The following is a 15,862-nucleotide window of genomic DNA, read 5'->3' on the forward strand; positions in this document are numbered from 1 at the left end:
ACTGGTAATTTTACAAATCTTAGAGAAGTGAAATACCAATATTTAAGTTTAATGATATCATTAATTTTGTACACTAATGTCACAAAATTAATGTTCTACAACCTAATACCCTTACCTGATTTTCAGTTTCAAACAGAAGAAACCCGTAAGTCTCTTGAAGTTCTTCCTGAGTATAATTACTTGATTTTTTTTCTTGGTAAAAAGTTTTGTACTGTATAAAAGAGAGAATAATCAAATGCTATAAACATACTATTTTGCCTTGCAAATTAATTTTTAAAAAAATGCATCATCTGAATTCCTCCTGTTAAAGGACTAACAAAATTTATTATTTTTCTATTCCCTACAATATATTCTTATTACCTTCCAAGGATTTCTTATCTCATCTGAAAGTGACAACTGAGAAGAACTAGATAGGCTTTTATACCAAAAATGATGGGTCTATTTCTTTAAAACTAAAATAAAACTAACACACAGACACAGTGTGTACCAAGCACCTCACCTCATTTAAGAAAATGTCATTTTTCACCAAAGTCACTTGACTGTACTGAAAACCATGCTCAGATGCAGAGTCCAAGTAAGAAGTATGAAGAATTGAAACTGCCCTCTGGAAGAGAGAGTCTGAACTCAAGGACACTGTCTCAAAAACTGTAAAACACAAACAAAAATAATGCAACTGTTTAAGATAACCAAAGGATGGGGTTAAACGCGGCATACTAAATATCACTGAATACTTCACCTATTTCCTTCCTGTAAAACTCAAGACACTTACATTGTATTTTGGCTCCATATCTGTACTATCCTTAAAAGACCTCTCATGTGAAGAACATAATCTACACGGAGGTGAGTTATTGAAGGTGAATTAATTACTTTCAATACAAGAGTAAAATAAACCCTGCCAGATTCCTTGGGCCTTTGGGTTGAAAGCTGTGTGTTGTAACCACAGATGGGACAAGCAGACCAAATGTGGTAGCATCAAGGCGGTGGTCAGCAATCACTTAGACCAATGTTTCTCATCCTGAAGTTTTTTAAAACTTATGCCACATTTTGATAAACTTCACCCTTCCTGTCTTCTCATCAAATCCCCCCAAGTAAGCCCATTAGGTTCCTTTTTAGGGGCTTACGATTGCACACTCAACAAACACATTAGAACTTGTTCTATATTTGGGGTTTCCTCATGGCCTAGACATGTCTGTTGAACTTTACTTCTTATGGGTTATATTATGAAATCATTTTTTTCATTTCACAAAAATAAAACTTTATTACTTTTAGAAAGTGCTTTTTTCAAACCCCACCCATGTGCTAGCCCAGAAATTCTGACATGACTTTCCCGAGAGAGGCAGGTTTCCTAATCGAGAATTACTGACTTGACCCAATAATTCTCTTGATTGAGGCTTTGTGCCTTTTGTTTTACAAGTTTTTACTTTAGTAAGAACTGTTCCTAACAAATTCTCGTAACATTTCACTATGATTTGGTTACTCCTATTTGTGTCTTCTCTATGTTCTTTAACAAGGTCAAGGCAGGGAGGTAACAAACTACTTACAAATAATAAAGAGAATGGAATAACATACAGAGCACTGGAAGTTTGGGTGATACAGTATAAATAAATATATTAATATGGCTTCCCACTTTTACCAGAACTCTCTGCCAATTACATTAAAGTTCAAAAGCTAAAGGAAAGACAAACATTTTGAACCACAGTAAAAAACTAAACTATCATAGAAATGAAAACAAACATTTCAGTAAAGTTAATTTGGACTAAACTGTCCTAACACTTCCAATTATCCATTAAAATTACTTTACTAAACTTCCTAGCATCAAAAGTCAAAGACTTAAGTAGCAAGGAAGGAAAGAAAAGAGAATGAAACATTTAAGAATATCCTGAAGTTCCTACATCTGATCCATATCAGTTGTTTTACTTTTTCTCAGTTTCATTTTTTCCTTCAATATCAGTATATGAATGCTATAAAAAATATGGATATTCTAAAGAGGTTCAAATAGTGAAACAATAGGGATGACAGTTAAAATGATGGCTTTCTTGAGCTACATTACTTTCTTTAGCTACATTCGCCCAAAACAAACTGGGAAGCCTAAGCATGTGTGACTCGGTCTTACAAATAAGCTGCACTGCTAGGCCAAATGCAAGTCAGGATTCCTCTAAAAATCCTCATTTGGGAAACCTTGTATTTAATATTTGCAAAAAGGCAAAATAATATTTAAAAATCTAAGTAAACTCTAAAGCTCAATATTTGAGAAATAGGTTGCTTACAGTGAAAGAAATAAAAGTTGTCAGAGCTTTGGAAATGCACATTCTATGGTTATGAACTCTTAAATTCCACAAGATGTTAATACGAAGACACAGGCTTTTAACTTTTCAAAGTACCAAATACTACATATATCCACATTTTTGAGGGTCAATGCACAATAAGCGAAAAACTGAAAAAACAGTGCAAGCTGAAAAGCAAACAAAAATAGCCCATCTTACACAGTGTTTGCTAAATACATGTGGTCAGAGAACACTTTATTTACCAATGTGAGGAATACTGCTCTCAATAAAGCTATGAATAGATATAATGGTTTAAAATAAACAGTAGGATGGGGCGCCTGGGTGGCTCAGTTGGTTAAGTGACTGCCTTCGGCTCAGGTCATGATCCTGGAGTCCCGGGATCGAGTCCCACATCGGGCTCCCTGCTCAGGAGGGAGTCTGCTTCTCCCTCTGACCCTCTTCCCTCTCGTGCTCTCTCTCTACCATTCTCTCTCTCAAATAAATAAAATCTTTTAAAAAAATAAATAAAATAAAATAAACAGTAGGAAATGATTTTGTGCTAACATATTTTTATTCCTAAAACTATTTATAGTTAAAAATGCTTCCCCTTTAGGTCAGCATTCTCCAAAAAGCAATATATTTATATAAGTAACCATTTTACAATTAGCAGAAGGTAAAGCATGTCCAAAGCAAAACGGTTAGAAATCCACAGTAAATCTTGAATCTTTCATGATTTCGTAATAAAATGATGTCAATTATACTCAAGAAAGCACAAGTTTCCTGCTGTATAACAAAGGAGATAGATGACCATTTTATTAAGAAATTATTTGACATTATCTCTTCTTACACAATGTACTCTCATTTAAGAGTTAAACTAGTGTACAAAACAGTATGAGCACTAAATAAATGGATGGCTGCATTTTTGCTGAGTAATACACATGCTTCACTTAAACATGCAAGGTTATCAGAATATTAAGAGAATGAAGAGGGGGCTATTCTACAGAGAAATACTAAAACAACTTAAAAAGTACCTGTCTGTAAAGTGAAAGAGTGTCCCCTAGGGCTTAAGTGACCAATAGAGAGCAAGTGGGGAAAATTCAAGTTCAATCACAATAATTCTAGAAACTGAGTTAATATTCTTTCCTATAGCACCTAGCTTTGGGCATATTTCCCTGCTATTTATGGATTCAGTCTTAAAAGTTAAGTCAAGCTTGACATAAGCTGGATTCTGTTCAACGTGCCCTGAGATAATCTCCCCCTTTCTCAAAATCTATCAGCGATACAGAGTGTCTGCTTTTGGACACTTGTTTCTCTTTTTAACTTCTAATAAATAAGAGGGATTAGAAAATTACAAACTGATCTCTGATGCTCTGGCACACATATCTGTTTTCCATTCTCTAAGCATCTGGTCTGAAAGCAAAGAATGAAATTTAGAACTAATGCCAACACCTTAGGTGCCTCAGTAATTCTAACATAAATTAGCCACTTCTACATCTCCCCGGGACTTTCATGACCACTTTTCTTGTTTGTGCATTATAGAATAGCACTCATCAAAGACAGAAACACTCAGAACCCAACAGTATTCACCATTAAAGGCCCTTATTAGTATTTCCTACTGAAGGACTGCAACCTACCTCCGTTAACACTGTGGATGCCTACATATTTGACCTAGTCTAAGTAGGCCCTTTGATAGTTGTTAAAGAGCCCATTCCCTCATCATCTAATCCTAAAATGTATTACCTTTATTTTCAAGACATTAAGGGATTGCCAGTTTAAGATAAATACAACTTTTTTGGATCTAACGAAAACTTAAATGTGCATACCTAATAACCATTCCATTTCTGGGAATCTATTCCTCAGAAATACTAGCACGAGCACACACGAGATATGTACAAGGCTACTCCACACACCGGCATCTATGGGAATAACCTAAATTGCCATCAATAAGGAAACACCTTACAACTACTACATAAAAACCAAGTAAATCTGTATATACTGACATATAAAGATATCTACTCTACTACTGAGTAAATAACATGCATTATATAATGCCATTTTGATAAAAAATATATAAAAAATTATGTGTTTGGAAGTTTACAGAAAAAGATCTAGAAAGATGGGAAACCAAATTGTTAATGGTGTCTAAACCAATGGTTATCGAAGTGGAAGTGGATAAAGGTGAACGTAAACGTTTTAGCTTATATATATTATTACATCTTAGGTTTTTTTCTTACATAAGCATGTACTACTTCTAGTATTTAAAATATCTCAATTCAAAATCAAGTAAAATGAATCATAATTTCAAAGAAGTACAAATAGAGAAATGTGACAATTTCCCTTGAGCCCTTTCTGGTGCAATTCGAAAATTTAATCACCTATTAATTTTGGATTAATGATTCTTTTGGATTAATGAAATTTGTAGTCACTGGAAATTGTAAATATTTTTTAAAAAGTCCTTTCATTTAACATGATATAAATTAAAAATTTTCAATTGTACTGTTCTACTTGGATTCATTAGTAGTAACTCATAGCATTTAGTTTAATACCCACTCTTTTCTGATAGGAACCCTGGCTCGGTCTTCTCTAAAAGAAAATGTAGCTGGGAGGGTGGTCTTAATTCATTTTCACCAAGTATACCCCCAGAATTCTTGACATAGTCCTGTTCTCTGTTAATGTCATAAATGCTAAAATGAGAAAAGAAAAAATTAAATCATAAAGTGAATAGTTCTATTTACGGCATACCTACCATATAAACAAATGTCTACTGAACATCTAATTTACATTAGGTACAATTCTGTAATGTTACCTCTTTTGACAAGTCTCCAGAGCTAAGGCTAAATTGGTTCTATAAGCAGTAAAACATAAAATGAAATGCTTTTCCTTCAATATTTAAGTTCTAAAGAAAATCTGTTCACAGAACTAAGTTATGCTTATAGGAATCACTTTTGCCTCAAGATAAAAAGTAGAGGTTATAGAACCACATTTAATGTTCTACTGGTTGAAAGTAAAATCAAGTAAGAACACAAACAAAATCTGTCCCCACCCCCGAATGAGTATATGACCCAATCATTCTTTTTTTTTTTTTAAGATTTATTTTAGCGAAAGAGATGGGGGGAGGGGCAGAGCGAGAGGGAGAGAGAATCTCCAGCAGACCCCTGCTGAGTGTGGAGCCTGACATGAGGCTCAATCCCACAACCCCGAGATAACAACCCAAGCAGAAGGCAAGAGTCAGAGGTTCAACTGAGCCACAGGCGCCCCGCCCCATCCATTCTTTAAAAAAAAACAAAACACTATTAGTGGTGCCTATTACATATACAGTACCATGCTATATCCTGGATTCAAGACAAATGAGAAACCATCTCTACAATAAAAGCTTAGACTAGAAGACAACGACAAACCTATACAGAAACCAGTACTATAAATGTGTGGGAGAATCTAGAACACGATGCAGTGGATGCGTAATAGGGATTTCCTTAAGACAAGGAAATGTCAAGAAGTTTTAGAGGTATCCATACTTGAAATCTGAGTAGGTATTCAAATAATAAAGGAGCCAAAAGAATGAGCTAGTCTGCATGTTTTCTAGGCAATAGAAACAGTAGGAGCAGAGGTAGAAGCGTTAGACACATAAGGCACCACAAGTAGTTTTATTTGAAGAATTCAATATGCTTCACACAAAATATTAGCATGTCTAGTTTTATAATAGTACACCTTTTTCCAAAAAGGATTTGAGGCAGAACTGTATGGATATCTTCAAAATTCTGTAGAAAAAGTAGCAATATTGGTAATATTCATTCATTAAGGAAATAGGTTATGTCAAGAGGGGAAAATTAAAGAGGGTCTTCTATATTACTATCTCAGTATTTACTTTTTAGAAAGATCTAGGTGTTTGCTTTGATTCACTTTTCTCATGTTCTCTTTGGTTTTGTTTTATACAGTAAAAATCATGGTAAAATAAACACATAACATTTCACATCTAATCTTTATGTCCTTTGCCATGGTACCTAGTCTCCCATGTGCCTCGTAATGTACTGTTTCTGAAATGGTTTAATCTTTTTCTTCCTTTTCTTTTCTGTTCTGCTAGTGCCCATTTCACATCCTCCTGTGGTCTGGCTATCTCTTCCCCAAATTCTTATAATTCTGCTTTGTGGTCTTCATAACTTCTGTGCTTCACTTATTTTTATTTTTTAACACTTTGAGATATAATTCACATAGCATACAATTCACCCATTTGAAGTGTACAATTTGATGGTTTTAGTTTATTCAGACCTGTGCAGCCATCGCTACTGTCAATTGTAGGCCACTTCATCACCCCAAGAAGAAACCCTGTACTCCTTGGCCACCACCCTCATCTTCCACTGCTCCCTATCCCCAGGCCTAGGCAACCACTAATTTACTTTCTGTCCGTATAGATTTGCCCATATTGAACCATTTTATGTATATGGAATCATACAAGTGGTACTCTGTGACTCGCTTCTTTCATGCAGCATCATGTTTTCAAGGTTCATCCATATGGTAGCATGTTTACTTCACTCACTTTTTGTTTCATTGGCTCACTTAGGGCCAAATGATATTTTACAGATATACCACATTTTCTTTTATCCAATCATCAACTGATGGACATCTGGGCTCTTTCAACTTTTTGGCTATTATGTATAATAATGCTATGAATGTTCATGTACAAGTTTTTGTGTGGACATTTTTTCATTTCTCCTGAATATATACCTAAGAGAACAACTGGATCATATCATAAATCTATGTTTAACCATTTGGAGAACTGCCATTCTGTTTTCCAAAGTGACTGCACCATTTTACATTCTCATTAGCAGTGCGTGCAAAGTTCTACTTTCTCCACATCATTGCTGACACTTGCTATCTTTCCGATTACAGCCATCCTAGTAGCTATGGAAACGATATATTAATTTATTTGTAAGTTTATGTTGGAATTTTAGGTTACACTTTTCACCTACTTCAAGAGATCCACAAGCTTTTACATAAAGGGCCAGGCAGTAAATTTTTAGGATTGTGAGCCATACAGTCTCTGTCACAAAGACTCAATTCTGCTGATGAAGCATAAAAGCAGCCACAATGTGTAAATGAATGGAAATGACTATGTTCTAATAAAACTTTATTTAGAAAAACAGGCAAGACTATAAGGCAGTAGCTTGCCCACCCCTGATCTACACTGTACCAGTATTTTGGGCTTTTCTTATCATCTGTAGAAAACTGTGGTGCATATCCCCCCACCTTAGCCTTTTCTTACACATTTATATTAGTTAACTACCGCTTAGTAACAAACCATCTCAAAATTCAGTAGCTTATAACCACAATCATTTACTGCTGCTCACATTTCTACAATGTTGGCTGAATTAGGCTTAACTCAGCTGGGGCAGCCCTGACCCATGTGTCTCCCATCTTCCTTCAACCAATGAGTTAGGAAGGCATGTTTTTTTCTCATGGAAATGGCAGAGGTGCAGAGAACAAATGGAGAATACCCAAGTCCTCTTAAGGTTTACTAGGCCTGAACTGACATACCATCATATCTACCTGATATTACTGTCCAAAGCAAGTCATATGGCCAAACTCAAAGTCAAGGGGGAGGGAAAAATACCCTGTCTCTTTAGTGGGAAGAATGCAGTCATGGAAGGAGGGAATAAAGCCCTGGGGTTCATAACGCAATTGATGGTAGTGATGGTTGTACACCTTGTGAATATACTAAAACCCAATGAATTCTATCTCAATATTACAAATATTATGTTAAAAAAAACCAACAAAGAAATGCAATCTACCACAGTATCACTGTAAGGATGCTGTGCATATTCTCTTTGTTTTTCATACTTGAACAAGATGAATTATCCTGAACCAGCAGAAGGGTATAGGGAGGGATCAGAGAAGTTTTTTAGGTTTCTTAATGTAAGAGTTCCCCCTTCTCTGTTCCTGCATCCAAGGATTTTTGAAAAAATAATATGGTGCCTTTGTTGCCAAACCTCTTGTAACCTGCAAGTGTAATCTGGTTCAGGAGGGCCTATACTTCCAGCTCTGTTTTCCTCTTCAAGACTACTATTACTAAGAGCCACATCCCTTGCTTTCCAAGGTCATATACTCACTTCCAGTGGTATTTTGTTAGCACATTCTAAGATCTTTGGGCCACCCAGGCACTTTCCAATTCCTCCCTGCTTTCCTTAGTGGACATGGTACGGCTGTTCAGTCTTAGCCTGGTATGCAGCAATTCTCTCTTAGGACGGGACTGCTTCTGGACTAAACAGCTGCTGGTGATTTCTCAGCTACGCCCCCTCTACATAACTCTGCCTTTTCTCACAGAACTGTTGAGGCTTCCCAACAACACTTACATATAATTTCAAGTTGACAGGGTTACTTTTATTCTTGCACTTATTCAAACTGTAGTTTGAGAACTGCACTTCCACCCCCCATTCTTCTTTCTAGAAGTAGAATGATTAAGAACTAATTTGGTTTTTGGTTTTGTTCTCCTGTTTTCTTCTTCAGGACACCAGACAGAAGACCCGTTCAACCAGAAGCTCAACTCTTCCAGTTCTGGGACTTAGATGATGTTTTCCTCCCACTGTATAAGACAAAAGACCTCCTTGACTGGTTCTCCATTTTTTCTTATTTACTCACTCTTATTTTCTAATTCTTGTGGCTGTTTTTTTGGGGGGAAGAATTCTTCAGTTTTATTATCCAATCCTTATATATTTTTTTCTGCTCTCACAGAGACCTTTTCTGTTTTCTGAACAATTTCTCTTTTTTAAAAAATAGAACCTCTTCTTTCACAGATGTCATTTCTTTTAAAGGTACCATAGTTGTATTTGGCTCAAGTTTCTTCTGTTACATGCAGTAAATCTGTTTCTACCAAGCTCCTTTTATTTCCTGCGTTTATTCCTGTTGGTTGTTTTTCTGTTTTTTGTTTTTGTTTATTTATTTATTTATTTGAAAGAGAGAGCACCAGCGGGGGGAGGGGCAGAAGGAGAAGCAAACTCTCCACTGAGCAGGGAGCCCAACTTGGGGCTCAATCCCAGGGCCCGGGGATCATGACCTGAGCCAAAGGCAGAGGCTTAACTGACTGAGCCACCCAGGCACCCCTCCTGTTTGGTTTATGTTAGAGACTTCCACCAAATGGCTGGTGATCCTTGGCTGTCCATTTAGGTTTACATGTGATGCACTTACAGCTAACTGGAAGTGTTGCATAAACAGTGTCTCTTGACCAGCAGCTCTCTCTCTCTCTCTCTCTCTCTCTCTCTCACGTGATCTGATGGTGATGCAGCTGTTTAATCAGGCGAACTCCCACAGTCTGTATCTGTTAAATATTTTACCAGAGGTTGATGTTTCCCCAGAAAAGAATCCTTTAATATCTTGTTTAGAGGGAGCATAAGCTTGACTATTAGTTCTGAGAGTCACACAGAAAGACAGCTCTGGCTTCACCGTTCAGTATGTTGACTTCCACTTAATCCTCATTTTCACGTAGGTGTTTGCTCCGCCTCAGCTGTCTGAGCCTGCCTCCTGAGTGTAATCATCTCCTGCAGGTAAATTTCAGTGCTCTGTCTGAGGAGAAGATAGCTAGGCAGTTGTCTAGGTGCAAGGAGCAGCGAAGGGAATCCAGAGCATCAAAACCACAAAAATCATCACTGAATCGTTCTACTTCTACTCCACCCTATAATCCTGCTTTTAGAAATACTTGTAACTTCCAAATCCTGAGCTGCTACCAGATTGGTGGGAATCAGCTTTCTTCCTGGCAGCTTACTGCTCTTCAGCCTTCAGCATCCCGTAATCCATAGTCATTATCACTCAACCATCTTCTTTCTAGTTCCCCAAACGTGATTTCCCCTGGCTCCACTTTTCCATTCTTTTTGCCAATTTATATCTTTATTTTTTTACTACCACCTTAGTGGGATTTCCAGAGGGTGTATACAAAGGGACATGTTAAACTAGAAGTGTCTACTTACACTAAGTCTTAATTTCTTCATTTAAAAAATGTGGACTACACCCTTTAACTCTGGTAGCTATGATTACCAGTATTTTTTATTTTAACTTCTATAATTATGAAGACTTCATTTTATTCACCACAGACCTAACTGCATATCAAAGCTTCAATAAATATTTCATTTAAAAAGAATTACCTTTTAGTGCATATGTACTCAATAAGCATGTCCTAAAATACAGAAAAAGTACAATCTCAAGTAGAACTTCAATGATATTTCTCTCAAAGCACTCTGTTCCTTTCTTTCAGAGTACTTGTTATGATTTCTAACTACATATTCATAATTACTTCATTAATGGCTAATTCCCTAATAAACCAAACCCTATGAGGGCAGAAACCATTTCTGTTTTGTTTACCTCTGATTACTCAGCATCCAGCCCAATGCCTGGCATACGGTAAACATGTATTTGGTAACTAAATGAAAGAGTAAATAATATTTATGCTATTTAATCTGCTCCAAAACTCAGTAAAAGGAATAAAGCTTCCCAACTTTTTAATAAGGCAGCCAAATGCAGTACCAAAATCTGGCAAAACTTGAAAAAGGAAATTAAAGACTTATCTCTAGTATGAACACTGATACTAAAATCCTAAACTATGTGCACTGGCAAAGAGAATCTATCAGGATATTATAATACAAGATCAATTCAGATTCATTATAGTATTGTTAAGAATTGGTTCAATAAATAAATAAATCCATAAATTTAACTAACTACATTAATAGGTGAAAGTAAAACAATCACAGAGGGGCAGCTGGGTTGTGGGATAAGGTAGGAAAGCCAAATGTCAGACTGTCAAAACAAGTAACTATATACCAGTTTATATTATGATGCCTTATAATTTGTAAATTTTTGTTGCTGCAGAGTATTTTTAAAATTTATGCATTATTTTTGCCATACTTGATCTAAAAAACAAATTAAGATGCCCCCAAATAAAAGCTGTTTAATAACACAGAAAAATATTCTACCACACCAAAAGAAAGCCGGAGTAGCCATACTTATATCAGACAAACTAGATTTTAAAACTAAGACTGTAACAAGAGCTGAAGAAGGGCATTATATCATAATTAAGAGGTCTATCCATCAAGAGATGTAACAATTGTAAATATTTATGCCCCCAGCTTGGGAGCTCCCAAATATATCAATCAATAACAAACATAAAGAAACTCATTGATAATAATACAGTAATAGTAGGGGACTGTAACACGCCACTTACAGTAATGGACAGATCATCTAAGCAGAAAATCAAAAAGGAAACAACAGCTTTGAAACACACTGGGCCAGACGGACTTAACAGATATATTCAGAACATTTCATCCTAAAGCAGCAGAATACACATTCTTCTCAAGTGCACAAGAACTTTCTCCAGAACAGATCACATACTAGGTCACAAATCAGCCCTCAACAAGCACAAAAAGACCGAGATCATACCATGTATATTTTCAGACCACAACTTGAAGTCATCCACAGGAAAAAATTTGGAAAGACCACAGATACACGGAGGTTAAAGAACATCCTACTAAAGAATGAATGGGTTAACCAGGAAATTAAAGAAAAATTAAAAAATACATGGAAGCAAATGAAAATGAAAAGATGACAGTCCAAAACCTTTGAGATGCAGCAAAGGCAGTCCCTAAGAAGGAAATACATTGCAATACAGGCCTACCTCAAGAACCAAGAAAAGTCTCAAGTACACAACCTAACCTTACACCTTAAGAAGTGAGAAAAAGAAGAACAAATAAAGCCTAAAGCCAGCAGAAGAAGGGAAATAATAAAAATTAGAGCAGAAATAAATGATACAGAAACAACAACAAAAAATAGAACAGATCAACAAAACCAAGGACTGGTTCTTTGAAAGAATTAATAAAACTGATAACCCCCTAGCCAGACTTACCAAAAGGATAAGGACCCAATTAAATAAATTCACAAATGAAAGGAGAGTTCACAACCAACACCACAGAAATACAATTATAAGAGAGTATTATGAAAAATTATATGCCAACAAACAGGGCGATCTGGAAGAAATGGACAAAGTCCTAGAAACATACAAACTACCAAAACCGACACAGGAAGAAATAGAAAATTTGAACAGACCCATAACCAGCAAAGAAACTGAATAAATCAAAAATTTCCCAATAAACAGAAGTCCAGGGACACATGGCTTCCTGGGAGAATTTTACCAGACATTTAAAGAAGATTTTATACCTCTTCTTCTCAAACTGTTCTAAAAAATAGAAATGGAAGGAAAATTTCTAAACTCATTCTGCAAGGCCAGTAGCATTACCGTGATTCCAAAACCAGACAAAGACCCCATTAAAAAGGAAAATTACAGTCCAGTGTCCCTGATGAACATGGATTCTCAACAAGATACTACCAAATCAAATCCAACAGTACATTAAAAGAATTATTTACCATGATCAAGTGGGATTTATTTCTGGGTTGCAGGGGCAGTTCAATAGTCGCAAATCTATCAGCGTGATACACCACATTAATAAAAGAAAGGATAAGAACCCTATGATCCTCTCAATATACGCAGAAAAAGCATTTGACAAAATACAGCATCCATTCTTGATAAAAACCCTCCACAAAGTATAGGTATAGATGGAACATACCTCAACATCATAAAAGCCATATACAAAAGACCCACAGCTAATATCTTCCTCAATGGGAAAAAACAGCTTTTCCTCTACAGTCAGGAACAAGACAAGTATGTCCACTCTCACCTTTACCATTTAACATAATACTGGAAGTCTTAGCCTCAGCAATCAGACAACAAAAAGAAATAAAAGGCATCCAAATCAGCAAAAAAGAGGTCAAACTTTCACTATCTGCAGACAACGTGATACTCTATGTAGAAAACCCAAAAGACTCCACCAAAAAATTGTTAGAATACATGAATTAAGCAAAGTCCAGGATATAAAAGCAATGTACAGAAATTTGTTGCTTTTCTATACACCAGTAATAAAGCAGCAGAGAAAGAAATAAAGGAATTGATCTCATTGACAACTGCACCAAAACCAGTAAGATACCTAAGAATAAACCTAACCAAAGAGGCAAAAGACCTGTACTCTGAAAACTATAGAACATTTATGAAAGAAACTGAAGAGGACACAAAGAAATGGGAAAAAATTCCATGCTCATGGATTGGAAAAATAAAGACTGTTAAAATGTCTAGACTACCGAAAGCAATCTACACATTTAATGCAATCCCATCAAAATAACAACAGCATTTTTCAGAGCTAGAACAACCAACCCTAAAATTTGTATGGAACCACAAAAGACCCAGACGAGCCAAAGTAATCCTGAAAAAGAAAAGTAAAGCTAGAGGCATCATGATTCTGGACTTTAAGCTATATTACAAAGCTGTCATCATCAAGACAGTATAGCACTGGCACAAAAACAGACACATAGATCAGTAGAACAGAACAGAGAACCCAGAAATGGACCCACAACGATATGGTCAACTGATCCTTGACAAAGCAGGAAGAATATCTAATGGGAAAAAGATGGTCTCTTCAACAAATGGTGTTGGGAAAACTGGACAGCCATACGCAGAAGAATGAAACTGGACCGATTTCTTACACCATACACAAAAAGAAATTCAAAATGGATTAAAGACCTAAATGTGAGACAGGAAACCATCAAAATCCTAGAGGAGAACACAGACAACAACATTTTTGACCTCGGCTGGAGCAACTTCTTACTAGACATGTCACTGGAGGCAAGGGAAACAAAAGCAAAAATAAACTACTGGGACTTCATCAAGATAAAAAGCTTCTGCACAGCAAAGGAAACAATCAACAAAACTAAAAGGTGGCCTATGGAATAGGAGAAGATATTTGCAAATGACATATCTGATAAAGGGTTAGTATCCAAAATCTATAAAGAACTTATCGGGGCACCTGGGTGGCTCAGTTGTTGGGCGTCTGCCTTCGGCTGAGGTCATGGTCCCAGGGTTCTGGGATCAAGCCCAGCATCAGGCTCCCTGCTCAGGGGGAAGCCTGCTTCTCCCTCTCCCACTCCCCCTGCTTGTGTTCCCTCTCTTGCTGTGTCTCTCTCTGTCAAATAAATAAACAAAAGAAAAAAAGAAAAAATAACGAGTTTTTTTTTATCGTTTATTGATAAAAAAAATAACTCAACACCCAAAAAACAAACAACCCTGTTATGAAATAGGCAGAAGACAGGAATAAACACTTTTCCAAAGCAGCCATCCAGATGGCTAACAGACATAAAAAGATGCTCAACATCACTTATTATCAGGGAAATGCAAATCAAAACCACCATGAGAAGGGCGCCTGGGTGGCTCAGTCGGTTAAGCATCTGCTTTCAGTTCAGGTCATGATCTCAAGGTCCTGGGATCAAACCCCATGTCAGGCTCCCTGTTCAGCAGAGAGTCTGCTTCTTCCTCTCCCTCTTGTGCTCCCTCCCTCCCGCTCTCTTAAATATATAAAATCTTAAAAACAAACAAACAAACAAAGAGGTACCACCTCACACCTGTCAGAATGGCTAAAATTAGCAACACAGGAAACAACAGGTGTTGGTGAGAATGTGGAGAAAGGGGAACACTCTTACACTGCTGGTGGGAATACAAATTGGTGCAGCCACTCTGGAAAACAGTATGGAGGTTCCTCAAAAAGTTAAAAATAGAACTACCCTATAATCCAGCAATTGTACTGCTAGGTACTTACCCAAAGGATACAAAAAACACAGATCCGAAGGGGCACACCCTATGTTTATAGCAGCATTATCAGCAATAGCCAAATTATGGAAAGAGCCCAAGTGTCCATCGACTGATGAACAGATAAAGAAGTTGTGGTATATTTGTACAATGGAATATTACTCAGCCATCAAAAAAATGAAATCTTGCCATTTGCAATGACGTAGATGAAGCTGTTTATATTACGCTAAGTAAAATAAGTCAGAGAGATAAATACCATATGATTTCATTCACATGTGGAATTTAGGAAACAAAACAGATGAACATATAGGAAGGGGGAAAAGAGGGAGAGGGAAGCAAACCATAAGAGACTCTTAAGGATAAAGAACAAACTGAATTGATGGAGGGAGGTGGGTAGGAGGTGGGTATTAAGGAGGGCACTTATGATGAGCACTGGGTGTTATATATAAGTGATGAATCACTAAGTTCTATTCCTGAAAGCACTGTTATACTATATGTTAACTAACTAGAATTTAACTAAAAATTTTGAAATAAAGATTTTTATAATAACATTAAAAAAATTAGGTAACAACTTTATGTGACTTGTACCTCCAACTCAAGACACAGTGTAAATTATTCATTTAATTTAGCTCTTGATATTTAAAAATTGAGAGTTAAATTACATAAAAATATAACAAATCTGTAATACATGGTATATGCAGAAACGTCAAAAAAAAGAAAAAAGAAGAAAAAAAAAGTCCTACCCAGATGAATGGATAAAGATGTGGTATATATACACAATGGAATATTATGCAGCCATCAAAAGGAATGAGATCTTGCCATTTGCAACGACGTGGATGGAACTGGAGGGTGTTATGCTGAGTGAAATAAGTCAATCAGAGAAAGACATGTATCATATGACCTCACTGATATGAGGAATTCTTAATCTCAGGAA

General features: G+C 36.3%; 1 protein-coding gene across 11 annotated transcripts in view; it reads right to left on the reverse strand.

The window, feature by feature from the left end:
- TASOR2 (transcription activation suppressor family member 2) overlaps positions 1-15,862 on the reverse strand; it is a 72,980-nt gene that overhangs the window by 45,033 nt on the left and 12,085 nt on the right. For 3 of the 11 annotated variants that reach the window (XM_073879954.1, XM_025853454.2, XM_073879953.1), the window contains exons 2-4: positions 4,815-4,948; positions 500-645; positions 116-211 (exon numbers count right to left, since the gene is read on the reverse strand). The exons of 3 other annotated variants lie outside the window; for them this stretch is intronic. In XM_073879954.1, the coding sequence (XP_073736055.1) occupies positions 116-211; positions 500-645; positions 4,815-4,948 (376 nt within the window). The remainder of the gene's footprint in view (positions 1-115; positions 212-499; positions 646-4,814; positions 4,949-15,862) is intronic. 5 more of the 11 variants (XM_073879957.1, XM_073879959.1, XM_073879956.1 and 2 more) reach the window with 3 other exon arrangements.

The sequence above is a fragment of the Callorhinus ursinus genome, unplaced genomic scaffold (assembly GCF_003265705.2).
Source record: "Callorhinus ursinus isolate GAN/ISIS: 27379988/994484 unplaced genomic scaffold, GSC_fseal_2.0 scaffold36, whole genome shotgun sequence".
In the NCBI taxonomy this organism is placed as follows: Eukaryota; Metazoa; Chordata; class Mammalia; order Carnivora; family Otariidae; genus Callorhinus; species Callorhinus ursinus.